The sequence below is a fragment of the Dromiciops gliroides genome, chromosome 2, assembly GCF_019393635.1.
Source record: "Dromiciops gliroides isolate mDroGli1 chromosome 2, mDroGli1.pri, whole genome shotgun sequence".
NCBI classification, from domain to species: Eukaryota; Metazoa; Chordata; class Mammalia; order Microbiotheria; family Microbiotheriidae; genus Dromiciops; species Dromiciops gliroides.
The window spans coordinates 425,363,502-425,385,868 of record NC_057862.1 but is presented as its reverse complement, the minus strand read 5'-3'; the positions used below and the strand labels follow the sequence as shown (position 1 = coordinate 425,385,868).

General features: G+C 49.3%; 1 protein-coding gene across 6 annotated transcripts in view; it reads left to right on the top strand.

Moving 5' to 3' along the window:
* The window catches only part of LHX2 (LIM homeobox 2), a 44,294-nt gene that overhangs the window by 8,758 nt on the left and 13,169 nt on the right, over positions 1–22,367 (top strand). For 2 of the 6 annotated variants that reach the window (XM_043980125.1, XM_043980122.1), the window contains exons 2-4: positions 9,733–9,935; positions 11,074–11,483; positions 21,432–21,637. In XM_043980125.1, coding sequence (XP_043836060.1) covers positions 9,736–9,935; positions 11,074–11,483; positions 21,432–21,637 — 816 coding nt within the window. In that variant the 5' untranslated portion in view covers positions 9,733–9,735. Of the gene's footprint in view, positions 1–5,661; positions 6,980–7,241; positions 7,350–8,001; positions 8,022–9,358; positions 9,484–9,732; positions 9,936–11,073; positions 11,484–21,431; positions 21,638–22,367 lie in introns of those variants that run through there. The other 4 variants (XM_043980121.1, XM_043980124.1, XM_043980126.1 and 1 more) reach the window with 4 other exon arrangements.

The following is a 22,367-nucleotide window of genomic DNA, read 5'->3' as shown; positions in this document are numbered from 1 at the left end:
GAACTTTGTGTGTTAGAGGAGGTTCTGGAGTTGGGAGATCTGGGTTCAAGCTCAAAATTCTTTGCACCACTGATCTGCCTCACAAAAGTCTCAGTGTTTTCTATCCAATGTGACTGTGTCCGTTATACTTCCTGTACACATTAGCAAAGACAATCTGCCAATTTCATAAAATACAGTCTTGAAGTCTTGTTTGGTGCCTGATAATCTCTTAAATTAGGTTTAAGATCCATCTTTGGCTAGGTGAATTTCTTGCAATGTGCAACTACCGTCTGTCTCCAGGGGAGGAAGGGAGGGAGGGAAGTAAGGTAGATAGGGAGAGTCAAAATTTGTGAGACTGAATCCTGGTGCACTCTCCTCCCCAACTCGCTAGGGTCATCGGATATAGAAGTAAATACTGGAATGGATTCCCTGAAACATTATTTTGATAAGTGCTGGCATTCCAGGCTAGCCACCAACTTGGTTTAAAAATTAGCAGCCCTAGAGAGCAGCACAGAAAACCCATTTGATTATAACTGGATTTACACGGAAGACATGCTTCCTACAGTATGTTGTGTGTCTTTGTTTCATTTTCTGCACATGATAAGCAGTCCTTTCCTATACATATTCAGTGATTAAGAGATGACAGAGAAGCCAGACAAAAGCCAACTCAGGATATGTAACAGGATATTTTTTTAAAGCTCGGAATGTCCAAAATGAGCTGCCACTTTTCCTCCCAGCAGCTTTATTGTGAGGTGAAGGAGGTTGGGGGACAGCAACAACAAATTTCCCTAGGCAAGAACTACTTGTGTGAGCTAGAAGAATAATTTGCTCAATTGTGCAGGCTGAGGATAAGGACAGAAAAATACTTTACCCAAGAAACAGACAGCCAAATTGGCCTTCATTACTGCAAACATGTCTAAGAACACATTCCTTCTTGCTTTAAGGCAGTGTGTGAGTTTCCACGTCAGTATTTACCACTGCGCCATGCCTTCCCTAAGTTATTTTCTGAGAGTTCTCTACCTTTCCCTATTCTTCTTGAGTTTAAGCTGACCCACCAAGCAGGGATCACTTGGGATGTTCAGAGTGTAAAATGATATAGGAAAGTGCAGTTGGGGGCAGAAGGAATTGGGGGGGGGGAGAGAGAAAGGGTGAGCACTTTTGTGTAATCACTTCAAGGCGATCCAGGAAGCTACCAAATGGAAATCTTTCTCCTGAGACTTGGGGAAGCTGCAGATCTGGGCTCCTCTTGCTTGTCACGAAGCAAACTGTCTCACATTCGAGCAGAGCAACATCATTGCCTATAAAAATGAAGGAGCGACCAAATAAATAAAACCAGTTAATGTTGTAGTTAACTTGCAAATCAAGTAAATCTGTTGGTACAGTATTTTAGAAATAAACGATAACAGCATCACACCAAACACACATTCTTGAAACGGCTTCATTTGGATTTAATGGTATATCAGCGTCAACTATTGCTTCCTTTGCTGGTACACACTTCCTGATGCCTACTGAGCAGGGTGCCCATATTTACAACCGAGTAAGATGATTAATTGCACCTTGTCAATCACCGTGCATGAAGACGTAACACCATAGCAGACAATGAAGACGCCTGAAGCTACAATTACGATTTAATTCATAGTTTATGCTATGTCCCATATACTGCAGCCTAATAATGGAAAGAAACATAGAAAACATCAGTTATCAATCATTTCCCCCCCCCCTCCCTCTGTAGCCTACTCCCCCCACCATGACCTTGCTCTCCTGGGCAGCTTCATTCCCCCATCTTTTTAATTAGCTTAACTAGATATTTGCTTCTCAAACTCTTCTTCTTTATCTGTCTTTTTCCTTCCTTGTTCTCAGGCCCATTTTACCTTTCTCTACCCAGCTAGGAAGTCCGGGTGGAAGTTGGCAGCTCACTTGAAATCTGGAACCGACAACCTGAAACCCAGCAATTAGCAGAGACAGCTTAGACTTGTGTCCCTTTGTTGAAGGAGGCGTTGAGTTCTTTTGTTCTGGTTTAGTCACGGTAGCTGGGTAGAAGCTGGTACCTCATTATGTGGTTGGTCTGTTTGTCTGGTAGGTAGCAGATGGTAGTGAAGATGACGCTACCTCGGCGAGCCAGAGTAGAGAAACTCCAGACCTGCTATTAGTTCACCTGTCACCTACTACAAAATACAGGTTAAGGAGATTTTATTCTAGTCAACCAACTGCAATTGGAAAAAAAGAAAGAGAATTTTAGTGACCCTTTTGGGATGGTGAATAATTTTCCGTTTCAGGACTCCCGATTTCATGTGGCAATATCATTTGCATTTTCATGGAGGGGGAAAGTCCTCCCACACCCCACTTCTTGCTGTTCATTATACAACAATGCCCAGCTTCTTATTCTGAACAATGTTTAATGCCATTCATGTGTCAGGATGTATACCACCGGCTCTATGTTTACAGTCTATTACTCTTTTTGCTTTGTCTCAGTGGACAGGACTGGATGTCTTCTCATGTTTTTACATCATTTAGGAAGATTATCAAAGTTGTTGGCCTGTGAACTGGAAGGCAATAACATACCTTCTTAATGGATTCTAATAGAAGCAGTTTGGATGGAGACCGCAATCTCGTTCCATAGCTATATTCAAAAATAAGAATCAAACTTGAAGAGATCATTAGCCAAGGTACACAGAAGTAATGAGAACTGGTAGCATTGAATTCCCTGGGCTGTAACTCAACTTCAGTTTGCTCTCTTGGAAAGAGAAAAAGGTAAATAAAAATAAGGATGCATTCAGGTTATGTAACAAGTTATTATTGTTCTCTTAGCCCCAGATGTCCATTTACTAGGTTAGGACACCACAGAATCACTCGATTACACTCAGGTTTAATTATTCTACCTCAACCCTCCTCCCTCTTGGAAATCACAACTTTTAGACTTTAAAAATGTAAAATGAATGGCTGGTCTTCATAATAATTAGCATTTCTATAGTTCTTTCCCTGTTTCCAAAGTGCTTTCCTCACAACAAAGGAGGGGGTTGGGGTGGGAAGTCGAGGTGCCATTCCCATGTAATAGTGTTAGAAAACTGAGTATCAGGTGAAGCAACTTGCCTGTGGTCTCATGGTTGAGAGGTGACAGAGTTGGGACTTGAACTCAGATCTCTTGAGGGCAAGGTCTGTGTTCATGCCACTGTAGCATGTTTCCTAAATCCATAGAACTAAAAACAGGGTAGTTTGATCTAGAAAATATATTCGATAAAAGAGAATAAAATCTGCTTTTCAAATTCTAGAACCTGTTTTGGACTTTTTTGTGACTGCTCCACCCCACCTGACCCAGCCCGCAGACAGTGAGAGACTACTGTCTTTTAATAGAATAGTACTAAATATGTCCATAAACATTTACTCACATGTGTTTCTGCACATGTGTACATTCACTCATGCATTCGTTGCACAAGCAACAATTAGATTGTAAACTCCTTGAAGGCATTGACTATCTTTTGCCTCTTCTTCTTTGTAGTTCCATTGCTTAGCACAGTGCCTACCACATAGTAAGTTTTCAGTCAATGTTTATTTAGTGATTAATTGATTGCCTACTATGTACAGAGCCCTGTGTTAGGCAATGGAAGCATGCAGAGTTAAAATTGGTCACATTATATGTTCATGAGTATGAAGAATCACTCCAACAGCAACTAGGTGTTTTTCTTTCTGATGTGCTGGAAATCTAGCTCAGATAATCATACACTTCATGGTAGAGAATAAGACTACGGAATCTAGATTTGGAATATGCTTTAAACATCATCGAATCTAGCCTCCTTTTCTAGATAAGAAAAGTGAGAGTCAGAAAGATTAAGCAACTTAATTAAGGCAATAGGTTGCATAAAGCAGAGACTAAGTTGTTCGATTCTAAATCCAGTTAGTTCTCTTTTCATTATGCCTTATACTTATCTGGTTGCTACTGGTCACATTAATGAGTTGTAAGGAAAACATAATTTTAAGTGAAACATTCTACTAACACAATGTCATAAACACAAAGACAGGATTCTTTTCAGTAAGGTGTGTGTGTGTGATTATAATGTACATAATGATGCTACCAATTGGGTTAGCTACCCTGATTTTACTTTTATTTCAACTAAACGACGAATTCACATTTATTTGTAATTCCATACACCCCTAATGGACACAATTCATACTTGGGGACCCCTAGAAATGGTTCCTTGAATCTCAAAGTTAGTGGTGGGTGGAGACTTTTCAAGGGTCCAGAGGAGGGGTGAAAGAGGAAGTATGTAAATCTAGCAGACCTGGGAAGAGCACCTCTGTTGAGGAAGAGAATAATATTTACATCTATATTGCATGTTTAAATCAACAAACATTTATTAATCACCTGTTGTACACATTCATACAATAAGTGTTAAATGCCTACTGAGTGCATATCATTGTATAAAACATTGGGAGAAATTAAAATTTCAGATAAGACAAAATCTGTCCTTGCTGATTATAGTCTAGAAGAGAATACATATATAAATAACCATAAAATAGAATAAAAGGTGAGTAGAGCATCAGAGAGGCACAAAACAAAGTATTATGTAAAGTTTAGGGAGAGGAGATGCTAAGGTCCACAGAGCATTTTTAAATCCATTATTTCACTTGATTTGGGTCTTCACAACAACCTTTTGAGGTTGATAAAGGATGATTAGCCCCATTCTAAAGATGTGTAAACTGGGAGATCTGAAGTGAGATTTGCCACAATCGGGTGGCTAGTAGGAGAAAGAGACAGCAGGGATTTTGGTTACAAGTCCTTGAATTTTCCTACTACACCAGATGATTTTTGGCGATCTTCAGGAAGTATCCTCAATAGTTTGTCTAGCTGCAATGGATGAGGAATAATTTACTGAGTGGAAGGTCTCTAAGAGTTTAAGGACTTTGTTCATTATGAATGGGTTTTTAAGAATGGGGTGATTTTAAATGAAAACGGGAGTGAGGAGAGAAAAGAGTTATTTCCTCTTTGATTAGAAAGATTGAAGAGTTTGGCTTCCCCCTTCCCTTCTGGCGCCTTTGCTCCTTATCCTGCTCTTCCTTTCCCTGTTCAGCTCATGTTAGAGATGAATCATGTGATGTTCCCATCAGCCAGCGGCGGGAAACTGGTGGATTTCCTACGGTGACCCAAAGTGAAATGGGTTTAAATTCAAGCTGTGTTGACTGCTAGCTTCAGGGGCTGGGCCTTCCCTTTCCTCACTCACCCCACTCCTACCCCCCCCCAACCCAGACAGTCTCCCTTGGACTGGGATAGGGCCACTCAGCAGTAGCCACAGCAGGGGTGGAGGGAGAAGATTCTTCCAACATCTTTTTTGCAGAAATATACGGGGGGTGGGGAGGAGGAGGATGGGAGAAAAGGAGAGGTGAACTGATGGGGAGAGATTTTTTCCTTCTCTCAAAGTCAAAACAGGAAGGAATCAGTAGCTTAGAATTTACCAATGCCACCTCCTCTTTCTCTCCCTCCCTCCCCGACACCAGCCAACCCCTCTCTCCACCCCCCCCCTCACTCCATCCCTTTCCAATCCATCACATCAACCCCTCCCCTGTATCCCATCTTCCAGGCAGCACGCGCTGCGAGGGCCAGAGGCGGCCCTTAGCCAATGGGGCTACGGCAGGACGTGATGTCAGAGGAGGCTGTAGAAAAGGCGCGCAGGCTTGTGCTCACCCGGACTGCAGAGCTGGGGTGGCTGCTTAGCTCGCACTTTAAGGGGATTGCTCCAAGCAGGTCCAGGCAGCGGCAGAGATCCCGGCTCCTCCTCCTCTTCTTCCTCCTCCTCCTCCTCCTCCTCCTCTTCCTCCTACTTCCCTCCTCCTACCTCTCCTTTCCTCCTCCTCCCCACCTCCTCTTCTTTTCTCTTGATCCGCTTCGTCCTCCTCCTCTTCCTCCTTCTCCTCTTCCTCCTTCTCGTCCTCGTCCTCTTCCTCCTCCTCCCCTTCCTACCCCTGCTCCTCCCCAGTTACTCACGCGTCTCAGATCGCCCATCATAGAGGGCCAGCGACTTCAGATCAGCCAGACGCACAATAAGCAGAGCAGGGCGCATTTGGAGACGCGGGACACTTGGGGTGGTGGTGGTGGGAGGGAGGGAGTCGCTCTTGGAAAGGGGGTTCATCGTTACCTCCATCCCTTGACTTTCTCTCTTGCCTGCCTTTCGGTATTCCCTAGCTCCTCCCCTTCCCTCCCTTCCCCGGGAGAGGCACCGGCGGAGTTTGAGGAGGTAGAGAACCCAGCCTCGCAGACTTTGCGACCTTCTGGCTTCGCGCAGCGCCCATAGCCGAAGGCTCTAGCCCCTGACCCCGAGGCCAAGCGACCATGCCAGCCGATTGAGGGAACCCAGAGGGGGCGTTGGCCATTGCCCTCTTCCCTGGGTCCTCGGGCTCGACATCTAACCACCGCTCCCGAGACTCCCCTTTTCCCTAATCCCCGCAGCTCTGCTCCTTAGTGACCGAGACCTCTAGCTATGTAGGTGCCCAGGCCTGGGGCACGTCCGGGAGGGGTCTCGGGCAGACCATGCGCAAGGAACCGTTCCCTTCAGCCGGCTGCTCCACGCAGCGCTGACAGCCCGGGGGGCTGAGGGGAGCTGGGCTTGGGCGGGGCTGGGCTGGGGCGAAGGAGAGCCCAGCCCGGGAGGCGGTGGGAGGAGGGATGCGCCTGGCCCGCTAACATTCCCGAGCGCAGGGCGAACCGACGACCCCCGGAGGAATTCGGGTCCAGGGTGAGCCCCCAGCACTCGTGGGCCAGCCAGCCGCCTCCCACCTTCCCTCCACCCCCAGCCTCCCGCGGCGCCTCCAGCTCCCTCTCCAGCGTCTCAGCCACAACCTCCTCCTCGTTTTCCTCCTCGCTCCGGCCCGGGGGCCCGGCCCCGCCGAGATGCTCTTCCACAGCTTGTCGGGCCCCGAAGTGCACGGGGTCATCGACGAAATGGACCGCAGGGCCAAGAGCGAAGCGCCAGCCATCAGCTCAGCCATAGACCGGGGCGAGACGGAGACGGTAGGCGCACGGGCTGGGGAGGAGGGAAAGGGGTGTATGCGGAGGGCAACGAGGGCAGGACAAGACAGGGAGAGGGGAGGCTGTGGGGCATAGGAGAGAGATGATATCACCCAAAAATTCTGATTCTAGTTCTTCTGCCCCCCCACACACACACACACTTGCCGCGGACTGCCAACAGAAGAAGGCAGATCAACCACCTCATACCCGTGTTTGCTTTGAGGAATCCGGGAGGAAAGGGCTTGGGGGGATGGCGCAGAAGAGAGCAGGCTTTGACTGGGAGTTACGATTTCGGGGTTGGGGTGAGTGTACGGAGACACACCGAACTGGCGATTCCCACCCCTCCTCCTCCGGGTGCTCTTCGAAGTTTTGGGTAAAGTGAGCTGTGTACTTTCTGGAGCGCCCTTCGCTGGGCCCGGGGTTCAGAAGCCCTGGCTGGGGGGGGGGGGGCAAGAAGCCGAGCCCGCAGCAATACTCCCTCACCCCAGGACTGAGGGTTTTCTGTTGGGCTACGGCTCCCGCCTAGGAAGGAGATCGAAAACAAGAAAGAAGGAGAAGAGAGAGAAACGCCTCGCATTTCTCCCGATGTGGGAGAGCCAGGGGCCCAATCGGGCCCAGGACAGGGACTACCTGCCTCCTTTGGGTGGCATGGGATGAAAGGGCGAGGAACACCCTCCCTCTCCCCCACTTTGGCATCCCCCGAGTTTGGTTTGTGCCCGGCGCTCAGCCCTCCTTTAGTTCTCGTCCTGGGGCAGCCCGAGGGGCCTTGGTCCTTGTGGCAGCCAGGACCCGGGTTTTGGAGGAAAGAAATAGCCGGCACAATCCGCCGTCAGCTTGTGTCCTCTGCTCGGCTCCAGGCTCCGGGCTCAGGGCTCCGGGCTCCGGGCTCCGGACTCCGGGCTGTAGGAGCTTCCCTGGCTCCTTGCCTTTTTTTTTCCCCAGCCCCGCTCCCTTTAGCCTCCAGCCACTGCGTGGAATCGGAGGGGACAAACCTGGCTTACTATTCCCGCAGAGGATTGATTACTTCGGGCGCGAGGGCTTCGTTGTCTGTCTTTCGGCGCCTTCTATCCCAGTCTCGGGGTCTTGGGTCTGGGAGGGTGTGTGTCTGTAAGGGGTGTGTGTGGGGGAGACAAGCGCCGGGCGGTTGCCACCCCTCTTTTTTCTCCAGCCCTGGAGGGGGGAGCCCCAAAGTTGGGCGGCAGCGTTTGTAAAGGGCACCCGCCCCTCTCCTTGGGGCCCCAGATGCGGCTTGGGGCTCTGCGCTGGCCCAGGCCGCGGGATCTCAGGGTTTCCGACAGGCCGGCAGGCCCCTTTCCAGTCCCCAGAGCAGGCCAGGCCCAGCGTCCGGCTCGGGCGTGACCTTTGGGGGAGAGAAAAATAACCTGGCCGAGCTTTTGCGATTTCTCTGCGGAGCTGTGCCTGGATCCGGGGCAAGGCGGCCTTCCTTTCCCTGTGTTCATTCTTATTAGACAAAAAAAAAATTAAAGACTCCACAGGGTAGGGCTGGAGCTGTGGGCCAAGGGAGCGGGGGCATTTTGAAGTCTGTCTATCTATTCCTCCTCGCTAGAACTTGGTGCCCCTGGGGACCGGAAGGCATAGAGGGGTCTTGTATCGGGCAGAGAGGGCTCTGGGGAAGGAGTTGTGAGTGGTGCACTGTCTGTTTGTCACGAAGCCGCTGTCGTTGGGGTTACAGACCCCTTGGCCGGCTTCCTGTGAAAACTGGACCTTTCTGTGGTGGAAAAAGGTCTGGTCTGGTAATGTGTGTGTAGGGATGGGTGCGTGGAGAGGGGGCCTAGGGGTTTGTGGTTCGGGCCCAGTAGGAGAAAGGGGGCCAGGCTGTATTTCTCCAGGTCCTGGTTTGAATGCAAACGCCCGGCTCAGATTGGCGATATTAGCCTCTATCTCCGGACTTTCAAAGCCGTGTGGGACTCACTGTGTTCTCTCTCTCTCTCTCTCTCTCTCTCTCTCTCTCTCTCTCTCTCTCTCTCTCTCTCTCTCTCTCTCTCTCTTTAAATTCAGAGTTGGGAAGAGGAGGAAAAAGCTCCTCCAAAAGAATCTGAGAAAATTAGTGTGGAGATCATGATGTTTCGGGGAACACAAACTCTTTAAATACCCCCTTTAAGTCACTTGTGAGACAGGGAAAGAAATTTTATGGAGGGGGGTGTGCTTCACTCCCTCCACTGGTTCTTCCCTAACCGCCCCCCCCCCATCCTCCAGTGTAGGCCGAGTTAAAGACCCCAGCCCCAAAGCCATCCAGGAGAAAGGGAGGGGGAGGGCGAGCGAGAGGGGGAGGGAGGAAAGGAGAAAGGGAGGGAGAGGGAGACTCTGAGAAAGGGGGGTGGGGGGGAGGAAGGAGAGGGCGAGAGCTAGCGAAGGCGATTGGGAGGGAGAGATCTGGAGTGAGAGGGGAGGAGAGAGACCCAGAGACTGGGACCAGGGCCGAAGAGGAGGCAGAGGTCGCGAGCAAGGCGCCGCTTTGGGGCGTCTGGTTTCACGCCGGCTACGAGGTGGGGGTTGGGGTCCTTTTCGCTAGCCCCAGGATAAAAGTTTCTCTTTCTTTAGGCCCATAGACCTTACTAAACTGTAGGGTACCTTCCCTCCTTTGGGGGAGACAGTGGGGAAGAGGGCAGCGTTTGGAGCAGGAGCGGTGGTAGGTTGTAGGGGGGAGGCGTGCTCTGGCCTGGGGAGAATGGAGTAGCAACCTTCAGGTGACAGCGACCCTGGTTTGGGCTAACCGTGCCCTCTTTTTCTCACAGACCATGCCGTCCATCAGCAGTGACCGGGCCGCGCTCTGCGCGGGTTGCGGAGGGAAAATCTCCGATCGCTACTACCTACTGGCAGTGGACAAACAGTGGCACATGCGTTGCCTGAAGTGCTGCGAGTGTAAACTCAACCTGGAGTCGGAGCTCACCTGCTTCAGCAAAGACGGCAGCATTTACTGCAAAGAAGACTATTACAGGTATAGGAGCTGGCGCCCTATCCCAAGCGCAGTGAACTCTGCCCGGCCTAAGCTGCCCTGGGGGAGCGGATGTGGAGGACGTTTCTGTCCTGGAACGAAAAGGGTTGGGGTGGACTCCTTAAGGGATGGACAAAGGCAGAGTCCCTCCCTTCCTTGCCCCCCTTGGAAGTTTAAGGCAACTAAGAGGGAAGTCTCCCTTGGTCTCCATTCGCTTCTCCTTTTAGTCTCAGGAGACTCAGAAGTAGGCATCCTCCACCCCCCTCCCCCACCATATTTGGACTTAGTGTTGGAGGCGAAGTGAGATCCTTGGGAAAAGGTTTCCAGAGATTTCTGGATCGATCAGAGTCATTGGGAACTCCCGGGTGTGAACAGGATAGAAAAAAAAATTGATGGAAAAGTCAGTCAATCTCTTTCTCTCTCTGTCTCTCTGTCTCTGTCTCTGTCTCTGTCTCTCCCCCTCCCTCCCTCACTCCCTCCTTCTCTCCCTCTCCCCTCCTCTTTCTCCTCTTCTCTCTTTCCTTCTCTCTCCTTTCACTTTCCCCTTTCATTTGCTGTTTAGGATCTTCCATTTTGTTTTTAATTTTAATAATCTTTCTCCCTTTACTTTCTCTTATATTCTCTCAATCTTTCTCCTTTCTCTGGCTCTCTCAAATTCCCTCTTGTTTCAGGGGTCTGTGTTGCTCATTGGCAGTGGCGTGGGAGGTGCTGGGGGAAGTTGGGGGAAGGGGAAGGGCAAGGGCATGTGACAAGTCCCTTGGTCCCCGGTGTTGACAACTTTGAGGAGGGCAGGAGTGGGAGCTAACTGGGGGCTCTCTTGGGTCTTGCACAAGCAGTAGGAGAAACAGGGAGCTTTCTGGTGAAGGCAAGTAAAGATGGGGGTATTAGGTGTCAGAAGGAGAGAGACTGGAGAATCCTAGGACACTTGACCCAAGGTAGAGAAAGACGCTTGGAACCCAGTACTTTGTAGACATCAAGGCCTACTTGGTCCCATTAGTCTACTGGATAAGAGTAAAGAATCTGACGTTGGGTGGAACGTGGGGGGAGGGGGGAGGGGGGGAGCACGACGGGTTTGATCAAACGGATAAGGAGTAGAGGGAGCCACCTTCCCCAAATAGCTTTCCTTCTCTCCTTACCCCAGGCGGTTCTCCGTGCAACGCTGTGCTCGTTGTCACCTGGGCATCTCAGCATCAGAGATGGTGATGCGAGCCCGGGACCTGGTTTACCATCTCAACTGCTTTACCTGCACCACGTGCAACAAGATGCTGACCACGGGCGACCACTTTGGAATGAAGGATAGCCTGGTCTACTGCCGACTGCACTTCGAGGCACTGCTGCAGGGTGACTACCAGGCCCACTTCAACCACGCCGACGTGGCGGCGGCGGCGGCGGCGGCAGCGGCAGCTGCAGCCAAGGGCTCGGGTTTGGGCGCCGGCGGGGCCAACACCTTAGGCCTCCCTTACTACAACGGCGTGGGCACAGTGCAGAAGGGGCGGCCGCGGAAACGGAAGAGCCCAGGGCCTGGGGCGGACCTGGCCGCCTACAATGCAGGTAAGAAGTGCGTTTCCCCGGCCTCCCTAGCCCCCTAGAGGTCTGACTTCCTCGGGCGAGGCGCAGCGCGGGTAGTGGAGGGCGGTCGCAACTGGGAGGGCGAGGGCTCTGTTGCTGTGTCTGCTGGTGGGTCTGTCCAGATGGTCCGCGACTGCAGTTCCATCAGCCGCTTCTGCCACCTATTTCCAACTTGTCCCGTCTTGTTCCCGTAACTACCTTAACCCTTTGGGATTAATAGGACGCCTTAATTTCCTGACCTCCTCACACTCATTGCCCTTGCGCTTCCGTCCTCTGGGATTGGGGGGGCGGGCAGCACCTCAAAGCTATGGCAGCCTATTATGAATTGGTCTTTGGAAGTTGTTTGGCTTTTGGTCTCTTCCCCCCGCCCCTCCTCACCCCCATCCCTTACCCTCCACCCCCATCATCTGGAAGGAGGGAGTTTGGAAGCGAGGTCATCTGGTTAAGGAGAAAACAGGAGGGGGGACTTTTTCATGATTAGTAGGTAGAAGGAAAGAAGGGTAGCTGGAACTGAAATCTGGAAGGCAGGCAGAACTTGTAAATTAGCACTTCCGAGGGCCGGGCTGTGAATTCCCTTTGGTAGCTCGCCTAGGAGGGGGGCACGTTAGCCCAGGCTGCAAGGGCCGGCCCTGGCGAGAGAAGCTGGATCTGGGAGCTGCAGAGGCCCAGGGAGTTCGCGGGAGCAGGTGCGGGAAGCTGGAGGGGAGGGAACAGAAAAATGTGGCTAGAACTGAAAGATGAAGGCCAGAGATGGTAAATTCTCACTTTCGAGGATCAGAAATCCTCTCTGGGGGGGATCTCGAAAGACAACGTAGTGTGCTGGCTGTCTGCGGGTGCCTGAGCCCCGGCAGGAGCAGCCGGGGCAGGGAGCTGCAGGGACCCTAAGAGCCTGGCGCCGAGCGGGGGAGCAGGTGCCCGGGCTGGAGGTTACGGGAGGGAGAAGTGTAGCTGGAGCTGAAACCTGGAAGACCGAAATGTGAGGCTCGATTTTCCGAGGGCCAAGAACTGGTTTTGGTTGTTCGCCTTTGGGGGTGGGGTTGGGAAAGGGAACGGTAGATCGGCCGAGTCCCGAGCCAAGCTCGGGGAGTGCGACTTGGGAGCTGCAGGAGCCAGTGGCAAGCTGAGCGCTGAGTCCGGGAGCAGGTGCCCGGGGCGAAGCGGGGAGGGGGAAGAGGCTCAGGCTGGGGACTCAGACCTGGAGCCAGGCGGACCTCGAAGCAAGGCCCGGTTAGTGTAAGGCCCGGCCAGGACATGGCCGTGCCTGGGCTGAGAGAAGCTGAGCGGACTTGCAGAGGCTATTGCAGTGTGACGCTAGGGAAGGCGACAGGAGACAGTGAGGACTAGAGGACCTCAGGCTGGCAACTGGGGGGGGGGGGATGTCGTATTGACATGTAAGAAATTCGACCTTCCCGCTGACCTGCTGTTGGTGAAGGTGGAAGGGATCACTTTGCAGGATTTGGGGAATATGGGGGGAGTAGAAAGCGCCAAGTCAGTGATGTGGAGAAGGAACCATCCTCTCTCCCATTCTTGATCTCGGCTGGTTTTTACCAGGTGCCCTTCCGCACCCTTACCCCTAGCCCATTTCCCTTTCCCTGAGAGCAGCCCTCGCCGTCCTCGCTCGCCCTCTTCGGTACCTGAAGAAAGCGATGTACTAGGAGTACTGAACACTTTTATCCGAGAACTGCGGAGCTATTGCCCGGTACTAAGTGAGATCATATTCCCCGAAATGTGGGACCAAGGAAGCAGTAGGACTGGACTGATTCTGTACGGTTGGCTCCGAGAACGAACTGCGGGGGTGTTGGAGATGGGGAGAGATGGGAAGGGTGGATCCTCAACAGTTTAAATAACTACAACAACAATAACAGCAACATCTCCCATTTCTCTAACCCTTTAAGGCTTTTAAAACACTGGGAAACGCCACGTTGAGATAGGAAATGGAAGGTCTTATTATCCCCATTTTTGCTCATCGGAAAACGGGCCTAGGGAATGGAAGTGACTTGTCCAAGGTCACTCAGTTAACAAAAACTGTGACTCTAACCCAGGTTTTCGGGGTGCGCCATTCTTTCCAGTCTTTACGCTTCTCCCCAGCTGAGAGTCTCAGAGGTCTCAGTTTAGTCTTCCTGCTTTCAGAAGGTACCTCCTTCTCCTCTCTTCCCTGATTTTTGCAGGGCTCGGCCTTTCATTCTTCTCCCCCACCCCCACCCCCCACCTCCGCCTGCTACCTTCCTTTAGAAGGCAGATGTTGAGGTTCTGAGAACTAGTAAATTAAACCGTCGACATCTGCCTGAGGTATGGACAGCTCCGGAAAGCTTTACGATCCCCCTGGCTTCCTAAATAGATAGAGTTTATTTGCAATTATTTTTTATTTCGTTTTCGAGATAACTGGTTCCGGGAGATTTTTGTCCGAGAGGACTCAGTCTAATGTACAACTGCAAACAAAACTATCTTTTCAGCTTTTTTTGAGGGAGGGAAGGGGGGGGGCGGGGAAGCGGTGTTAAGGCGGATTTACTTCGATTAAAATGTGATGGAGCACATCTGTATAGATGATCTATGTTCAGTGGCGATTTTGAAGCTTCATCACACTATAGAAGGAATAGGATGGAGGGAAATGGGCTGGAGAGTTGGTGGGTTGTGTTTGTTTGCTTGTTTTTTTAAGAGGGGGGAGGAGGATTAATTTTCGTGTGCCTCTGTTTGAAATATTAAACCCAGAATCGGAATCCGTGAATCTTGAATGCAAAGGACGTGGGTTTGGAAAATTGAAAGGGGCAGGGGTTGCTTTTTTTCGTTTGAGTGTTATAGTTTTGACTTGGCTTCTTTCTCCCACTGAGCCTAGTGTTTTTCCCTTCTCGGTGAGGATGAAACTGAAGCTGCGTTCCGACTCTCAGATAAAAGTGAAATCTGTATATATTTATAAACAGTTCTAAGTGTGGACAGGTTGAGGTGGAAGTTAGGACCAGTTCCTGAGATTTCTATTCCCTAGAGGTAGCGGGTGTGTGTGTGGTGGTGGGATTTTTTTTCCCCTTAAGGTAGGTGGGGGGAGGAGCAATTGGAACCGCATTGAGAATTAAATTGTAGAGTAAATGGGAGAGATTTTTCGCTTCTTCCTCCCCCACCCCCACCGGGCTGGTATCTCTGTGAGGTAGAAGACTGGCTGGCGGGTTTGAGATGTGGATGAAGGCTGACAAGTGGAGAATAGCTTAGAAGGAAGCCAAGACTTCAAAAAGATCCATTCTCCCCCCCCTTCTCCCTCCTCCCCCCCCCTTCTCCCTCCTTCCCTCCTCCCCCCTCCCTTCTTTCTCGTCTCCTTTTTTCCCCCTTAAAGAGTTTGCTGCCCCTGTTGTCGTTCATCCTCCTTCACTTGTTGAAAAGAAGTGAGATGCTGAAGGATAGTTTTGAAATTTTGTTTTGTTATCTGGGAGGGGGCTGGGAGAGGTAGAAGAGGGACTGCTGAATTGATGTCTGAACACGGGGCCACTTTTCAGTGTTTCCCAGGAAAGTAGCATCTCTGCAGGTCGGCCTTAGTCTCCCTCGATTCAGAAGATTTTTCTTTTTTCGTTTCAGTTTCTGTCCCTTTTGAGAGGCCGCATGGTGTAGTGGAAATACTGCAGAGCTTAGAGTCAGGAGTTTGGGGTTGGAATTGGGGCCCTGACATTTCCTTTCTGTGTGACCTTGGACAAGAAAACCTCAGTTTTCTTATCTACGCAAAACGGGATACTACTTCCTTGCCTCACGGGAATGTTCTGAGGAAAGTACTTTGAACCTTACAATGTGATAGAAATGTGAGATGAGTGTTAGGATTATGTTCATTCCTATTCATATAAAAGAAGCTAAAAGGTACCCAGAAAAGGAGTGGGGAAGAGTTGTGACCATCAGATTAGCAAGGACCTGAGTAGTCAACGTCTCTCTTCACTCTTAGCCTCAGCCAAAAAGCTCATTTGTGTAGTGAAGGGACTTTAGAAAGGCAAGTGATGCTGGGAGTCTAGTTTGGAGCAAGGGGCCCTAGCCAGGGAAGGAATGCAGTTGGAGAAGCCCAAATACATGGGTTTGCTTGGATGATGACACAAGGTCACTCAACCCAGCAGGGGATTCATAGTGTAGTAGAAAGGGCTGAATTTAGAAAATTGGGACAAGTTAAAACCCCAAAGTTAACACTTACCGGATGTATGCTTTATGGGCTAGTCACTTCTCTCTGGGCCTCAGTTTTCTCATTTGTGAAATTGGAAGGTAGGCTCTATCTATTCCTAGGACCATTCATTTCAGGGGAAGTGTTTTGTGAACTTTATAGAAACGGGAGTCCATCATCCCTACAGGAGAAATTTAGGCTGAAATGGAGGGTCTGCCTGAAGCTATAGAGATAAATGTATATGTATGTATATTATATATGAGGAGGTCTTTGGCCTGTGGTCTATTTAGTGTTTGAGGGGATGGGGGGGGGCAGGGAAGGTCTCTAGCTGTCTGAAGCTATCCTAGGAAAATCAGGGTGAATGATTCAAATCAAGTCTGATGACCTAACTTTGAGTCTGCTCTCTGCTACTTACTACCAGTGAAATCTTGAGCAAGTCACTTCCCTTCTTCGGGCTTCCGTCTCCCCCTCTGTAAAATGGGGTTGGACTAGATGATCCTTAAAGTTCCTTGTCAGCTTGACATTTTATGATCCGACAAGACCCAGCAAGAGCAGGGCCAGGTTTGTCAAGGGCACAGGAGTCCCACTTATCCCTCCCAGTTTGCAGAGATTCACCAGAATCTCTTTTATCTCCCCTCACTGTTCTGATAGTCTGGGTAAGGCACGAAAAAGGGCCGGACCCTTGTGCCCCAGCTCCTTGGAAATCTCTCCAGCTCTCCCCCCTCCCTTTTTCTGGGCCTCAGCACGGGGGCAGGGGGAAGGGGGCCTGCCCTCACTCTGGGAGGTGTGTGGTGGTGTGGTGGGGGAAATTGAAGGGAGGGTTATGGGCTGGGCGCTTTTGGCCAGACCCTGGGGGAGGCCAGGAAGAAGAGAGGGAAGGCTGGGGGGTGGGGTTGGTGCTGCTGGTAACCAGAAGGAGAGCCACGCCCGGTCCCTTGGGGAGCTCTGAGCCCAGCGCAGCATGGGGTTGGCCTGGCCGTGCCGGGCGCTCCAAGGCAGCTCGGGAGCAGCTTGGCGGGCAGACTTTGGGGCTGGGCAAACAGCTCTGGCCGGAAGGCGGTGACTTATTCCTTCCATCACCCCCCCCCCCTTTTTTTTTTGCCTGGCGGCGTAATTACTGATTTGATTCCAATCCATTATTTAGACAATTGAACCTACAATCTCGTCTTTAGTAAAATGAGGCGAAGTCAGATTTGATTACAGGTTCAGTCCCTGCGACAAGAGCTGGAAACCCGATGGGTTAATAACAGATCACGAGTAAATTATTCATGATTTTACGAGCTCTTTAGCTCTATTGAATTGGCCTAATTGAGAGGGAAAAAGAAAGCCAAAGCCCTCCCCACCCCATCTCCCCCTTCCCCGACCTCCCTCCCGGCCCAATCTCCCCTTTCCTGAACTAATCCCTCAAGTCCCCCTTCCCCTCCTCATTTCAACCCTTCCCCCATGTCCCAGCTTCCCTCCCTGCCCCATTCTCTCTTTACCCTGACCTCTCAGTCTACTTCCCCTTAACCCCCTCTCTCCCTCATGCGCTCCTTCCTGGGACTTCGGTCCCATCTTCCAACTTCAACCTCTATCTGCTCTCACGTTTTTTTCCCCACCTCGCGGCTTCTTCTCACTCTCTTGGTCGCTGACCCATCCCTTCTTAACTACAACCTCGCTTATATCACCATTTTCCTACCTCCCCTCATTCCCTCCTGTTCTGTTTCCTTCTGGCTTCTTAGCCATCATAGGCCAGGCCTCGGCCAGGCTATCCAGAGCAGCTTCTCTAGTGCCCAATAAGCCAGCATTTCTGTTCCACTTTAAAGGTTAGGTAGGTAGTGTTCAGAGTGTTATGCCCATTTTGCAAGTAAGAAAGCTAAGTCTCAAAGTGGTTAAATAATTGTCCAAAGGTCACATATCAGAGTCTTCTGTTAACCTGCACTGGCTCCTTCCTCTTTTCTGGTCTTCCTGAATGTGCAAGCAAAAGACCGTTTATCCCTTGTTCATCTTCTTATCCCTCCTTAGTATGTTGCCCCTCTTCCCATTTCTTTCTGTTCTGTCCATTCTCCCAGTTCCAGTCCTTGAGGGGGCCTTGCTCTTCAGGCCCCGCCTACCTCCTTCCTATTCCACTCTGCCCTGCCCTTCCCCCTTGCCTTCCTCAAAGGAGTTTCTTTCCCTTTGGACTACCCACCCCCCACCCCACCCCCTCCCCATCACAGGCCTATCTCAGGAAGGATACCCAAGGGCACACTGGGCCAGCAAAGGCCCCCAGCAGAGCTCATTAACAGAAGTCCGGGAGGGAGGGAAGGAGAGAAGGAGGGAAGGAGGGGGCACTGTCCTGGGAAGGACTGAGAGAAACCCCTTGAGAGCATGCCTGAGGGAGCAGCTGTGGATGGTTCAGTGTTTTCCCTCCTCCCCATTCCCTCCCTTCAAACCAACCTGGGACTAAGGATAGGCAAAGAGACACATTGAGAGACTCTTTAAATATGACTTTTCAAAATGTGTGTCCTTTTTATGCCAGAAAATCCTGCCCTAGAAGGCCCCTGCATACTTAATTTGGTGACAAATAAAATTGCATATGCTATGAGAGAGAGCATATTGGGAAGCACACCACTGTACTTTGGACCTGGGTTCTAATCCTATCTCTTGTTTTGTGACCTAAGGTGATTTATTTCAGATCTCTGAGCTTCAGTTTCTTCATCTATAGAATGGGACTATCAGGTGGATTGGATGATTTCTTAGGTTCCTTTGAGCTCAAGATCAATGACCATAAAATATCCAAGGGAATGAGACCTAGCCTAGAGTATCATGTGTGATACATCCTAGTCGTGTGGCCATGAACAAGACCCTTCAGCTCCCTGAACTTCAAATTCCTCATTTATAAAATAAGGATAACAAAGTTGGTACTACCCCCCATCATACAGGCCAGGGAGAGAGGCTAACTAGAGTGCTGGATTTGGAGTCAAAAAGATTCTCGTTCAAATCTCTCCCCTGACACTCCCTAATAGCAGGACCTTAGGCACTTCTCTTAACCTCTCTGAACCTCAGGCCAATGCTCTAAAGTTCTAAATCGTAGAGTGGTCGGCTTCTGAGTTGATAGAGGAAACTCCCACACCAACAAAATCCAGAGTCCCTTGTTGATCGATCTAGCCTATCTTCCTGCCTCAGAGGAGAGGAGCATTTTGTAAACCTTGGAATGCTGTAGAAATGGGAATGATTGTAGAGATGCCTCCTGGTTAGGAGCACATGGGAGCACAATTTTTGTCTGAGGTCCCAGTTCTCATTCCAAGAGACAGACTTCACCTCTGCCCCCAGCCCACCCTTCTCTGAGGAGACTTGTTCACTTGTGAGGAAGACTTCAACTAAACTCCAAAAACACATTTCCTGGCAATATCATTCTGGACCAGTTATTTAACATCCTTGAGCTTCAATGTCATCATCTGTAAAAACTGGTGTACCTCACAGGGCTGTTCTGAGGATCAAATGAGATAATGTATATGAAAGCCAAAAATACAAACCATGATTCTTACCATTATGAGCTGCTTCCCTTTCTTCCCCTATCCCCCTCACCTGGGACAGACACTGAGGTCAGTGAGAATAAATGGAATTCTATGTCCCTGAGCTCACGCCTTTTCTCAGGTACCTTGGAGGTAACTGGCAGTTTGGGGGTTGAATTTAGGGTTAGGAGAGCTGGGCCAGAGTCCCATGTCTGACACTTACTAGCTAAGCAATTCACTTTCTGTTCTGAGCTTCAGTTTCCTCATCAGTAAAGTGGGAATAATAATGCTTGTACTCCCTACCTCATAAGACCATTGTGAAGAAAGGGCTCTAGCTTTGTAAGCCTTAAAACACTATAGGAATGGGAGCTATTATTTCTCTGAAACCACATTTAAGGACAATCCTTTGACTCCTTGTTAAATGGCAGGAACTTGTTTTAAAGGACTAAGCTCCTCCTCTTCTTCCATCCCCCAAACTGCACCCCTGTGTTCTCCCCCCTTCTTTGGCTCTAGTCCCAGGCCTGATCCTAAGGGGTTCTCCCAGGTGGTCTATGCCCTGAGGAATCTTGGAAGAGGGAGACCCTGCTCAGTGGGTTTTTGAAATGGGCGGGGGAGAGCCTGTTCTGTGGGCTTTGGGGGTTGGGGGAGGGACCTTCTCTGAGGACTATTGGAGAAGGGAAGGACTCTGTTCTGTGGGTCCTTGGGGCAGGGAGTGCAGAGGACATCTTGCTTTGTGGGCCTATAGTGGGTAGAAGCTGTGACCTGAGCCCCCTGCCAAGCTGTGACCTGGCCTCTTGTGGAAGGAACTTCTCATTGACTGTGAAAGGATTACTCCCTACCCTATTTGGGGTAATAGCTAAGCTTTGTGGAAACCACTGGATTCAATCCCTAGCTGGAAAGTGTCTAGGGAATAGGGCACTTCACTGCTCCTGATTGAAGAGTGACTGTGAGCCCAGGTCAGTGTCTGGACAGAAAGGAGAAAGTGAAGGAGATGAGGTCTATTTGCTATAGAGAAGTTGGTTCACCTGAGGCTAGGGAAATTTTTCCTTTCCCATGGTGGCTGGTTCCTTTGAAAGGGCCTGAGGTCAGCTCATGATAGAGATTCAATAATAGTTTGATGTGGAAAATGTTCTGTATCTGGAGACAGAAGAGTGGGGTTCAAATCTTGACTTTGACAAGTTCTCATTGCATGACCTTGAGCTAATAATTTCTTCCCATGGGGCCTCAGTTTCTTAATTTATAAAATGAGAATATTGAATTAGATGATTGACAAAGTTCCTTCCAGTTCTAAATTCTAAAAAGGAGGAGTGCTTCGGGCAGTTCTGCCTAGGCCCCACCCAGCAGATGGAAGGAAACTTTATCATGTACACATTTTAAAAATAAATTAACATATTTATATATAAAATTTATTCTGAACTTAATAATAAAGTAAATGAAACAAAATAAAATTAGTATAAGACCATAAACTCCAAATTGTTTATAATTTGTTTTTTAAAATGTATATTAAGCTTGACAAAATAATTTAAATACCTTGTTTGCTTCCATACCCCTTTCCTGATCCCTTTTTATTCTGTGTATTTTTGTTACCACTGTTGTTATTATTTTATGAATTGTTTTATATATATACATTTCAGATTCTCCATTCTTTACTATGATGCATGTACTTTGAATGCTAGAAGAATTCAATCTCTGACTCACAAGGATTTATCTTTATGATTAGTCAGGTGTCCTTTATTATCCCAAAGCTTCAGATAGACCACAAACTTAGAAACACAACTTTGAAACTCTACCTGAAATTCACAAATGCTGATACAATGGCAAGGGAATATAATTTAGAATCCAAGGGCCTGTGTTCAAATCCCTGCTCTGCTGCTTTCTAGCTGTGTGATTTAGGGCAAGTTACCTCTCCTCCCTGGACCTGTTTTCTCATCTATAAAAGGAAGGGGTTGTACTCTATGCCTTTTGAATCAATTCTAAATCCTTTGATCCTAGGAACTATGTGTCAGTGAGACCTAGAGAGGCTACTATAGTTTTCCCATGCATTTGTTTAAGGACTGTAAGGAGCAGAGTCAGACTAAAGCTGACTGACAATAGCCTAACAGTTCAGGACCTGGGTTCTACTCATTTGGATAGGGAAAGGGGAGCCTAGTAGATGTTGGTCTTGTGATTGGGCAGAGACTGTTGCAAACTGAACCTGGGTAGCCTCTTGGAGGAACTGTTTGGCTCACTGACCCCCTGGCTTTCTCTAGGGAAATATCCACTACCCTAATCTTAGGGCAGGAGAAGACTTCTCACTCCACCCTTCACCTCTGAACCTTTCTCCCACTCTAGCACTGAGCTGCAATGAAAATGACGGGGACCATCTGGACAGGGACCAGCAGTACCCCAGCAGCCAGAAGACTAAGCGAATGCGGACCTCCTTCAAACATCACCAGCTGAGGACGATGAAGTCCTATTTTGCTATTAACCATAACCCTGACGCCAAGGACTTGAAACAGCTCGCACAGAAAACGGGTCTCACCAAGAGAGTCCTCCAGGTAAGTAAGGGGTGGGGGCAGTAATGGGAAGCAGGATAGTGGCTACCTCAGATTATACAGTTACACAAAATATTACACAAAACACAACCCACAGTAAATAGTGCCAGGGATGTCACACCCAACACATAGCAGTGCACACAGCATATAACACACAATACACCCACACTGCACACTCACACACCCAAACTCGTGGGCCTCTGGAGTTTTCCCTGAGACCTTCGAGAGGGGAACTTTCTCTGATATTAAAGACCCTATGGGAGCCCAGGAAGAAATCTATTCCCGATAGTTGAAAAATCAGATAAACACAAAAGAAAAGGAAACTGAGAAATCCTGGTCCTTTTCCCTTTGCATCACTTTCTCTAGGATCTCATCCTTCCCTTCCCTTCCCTTCCCTTCCCTTCCCTTCCCTTCCCTTCCCTTCCCTTCCCTTCCCTTCCCTTCCCTTCCCTTCCCTTCCCTTCCCTTCCCTTCCCTTCCCTTCCCTTCCCTTCCCTTCCCTTCCCTTCCCTTCCCTTCCCTTCCCTTCTCCTCCCTCCCTCTTTTTCTTTCTTTCTTTCTTTCTTTCTTTCTTTCTTTCTTTCTTTCTTTCTTTCTTTCTTTCTTTCTTTCTTTCTTTCTTTCTTTCTTTCTTTCTTTCTTTCTTTCTTTCTTTCTTTCTTTCTTTCTTTCTTTCTTTCTTTCTTTCTTTCTTTCTTGCCTCTTCCTCCTCTCTGCTTTTCTCTGTCTCTAA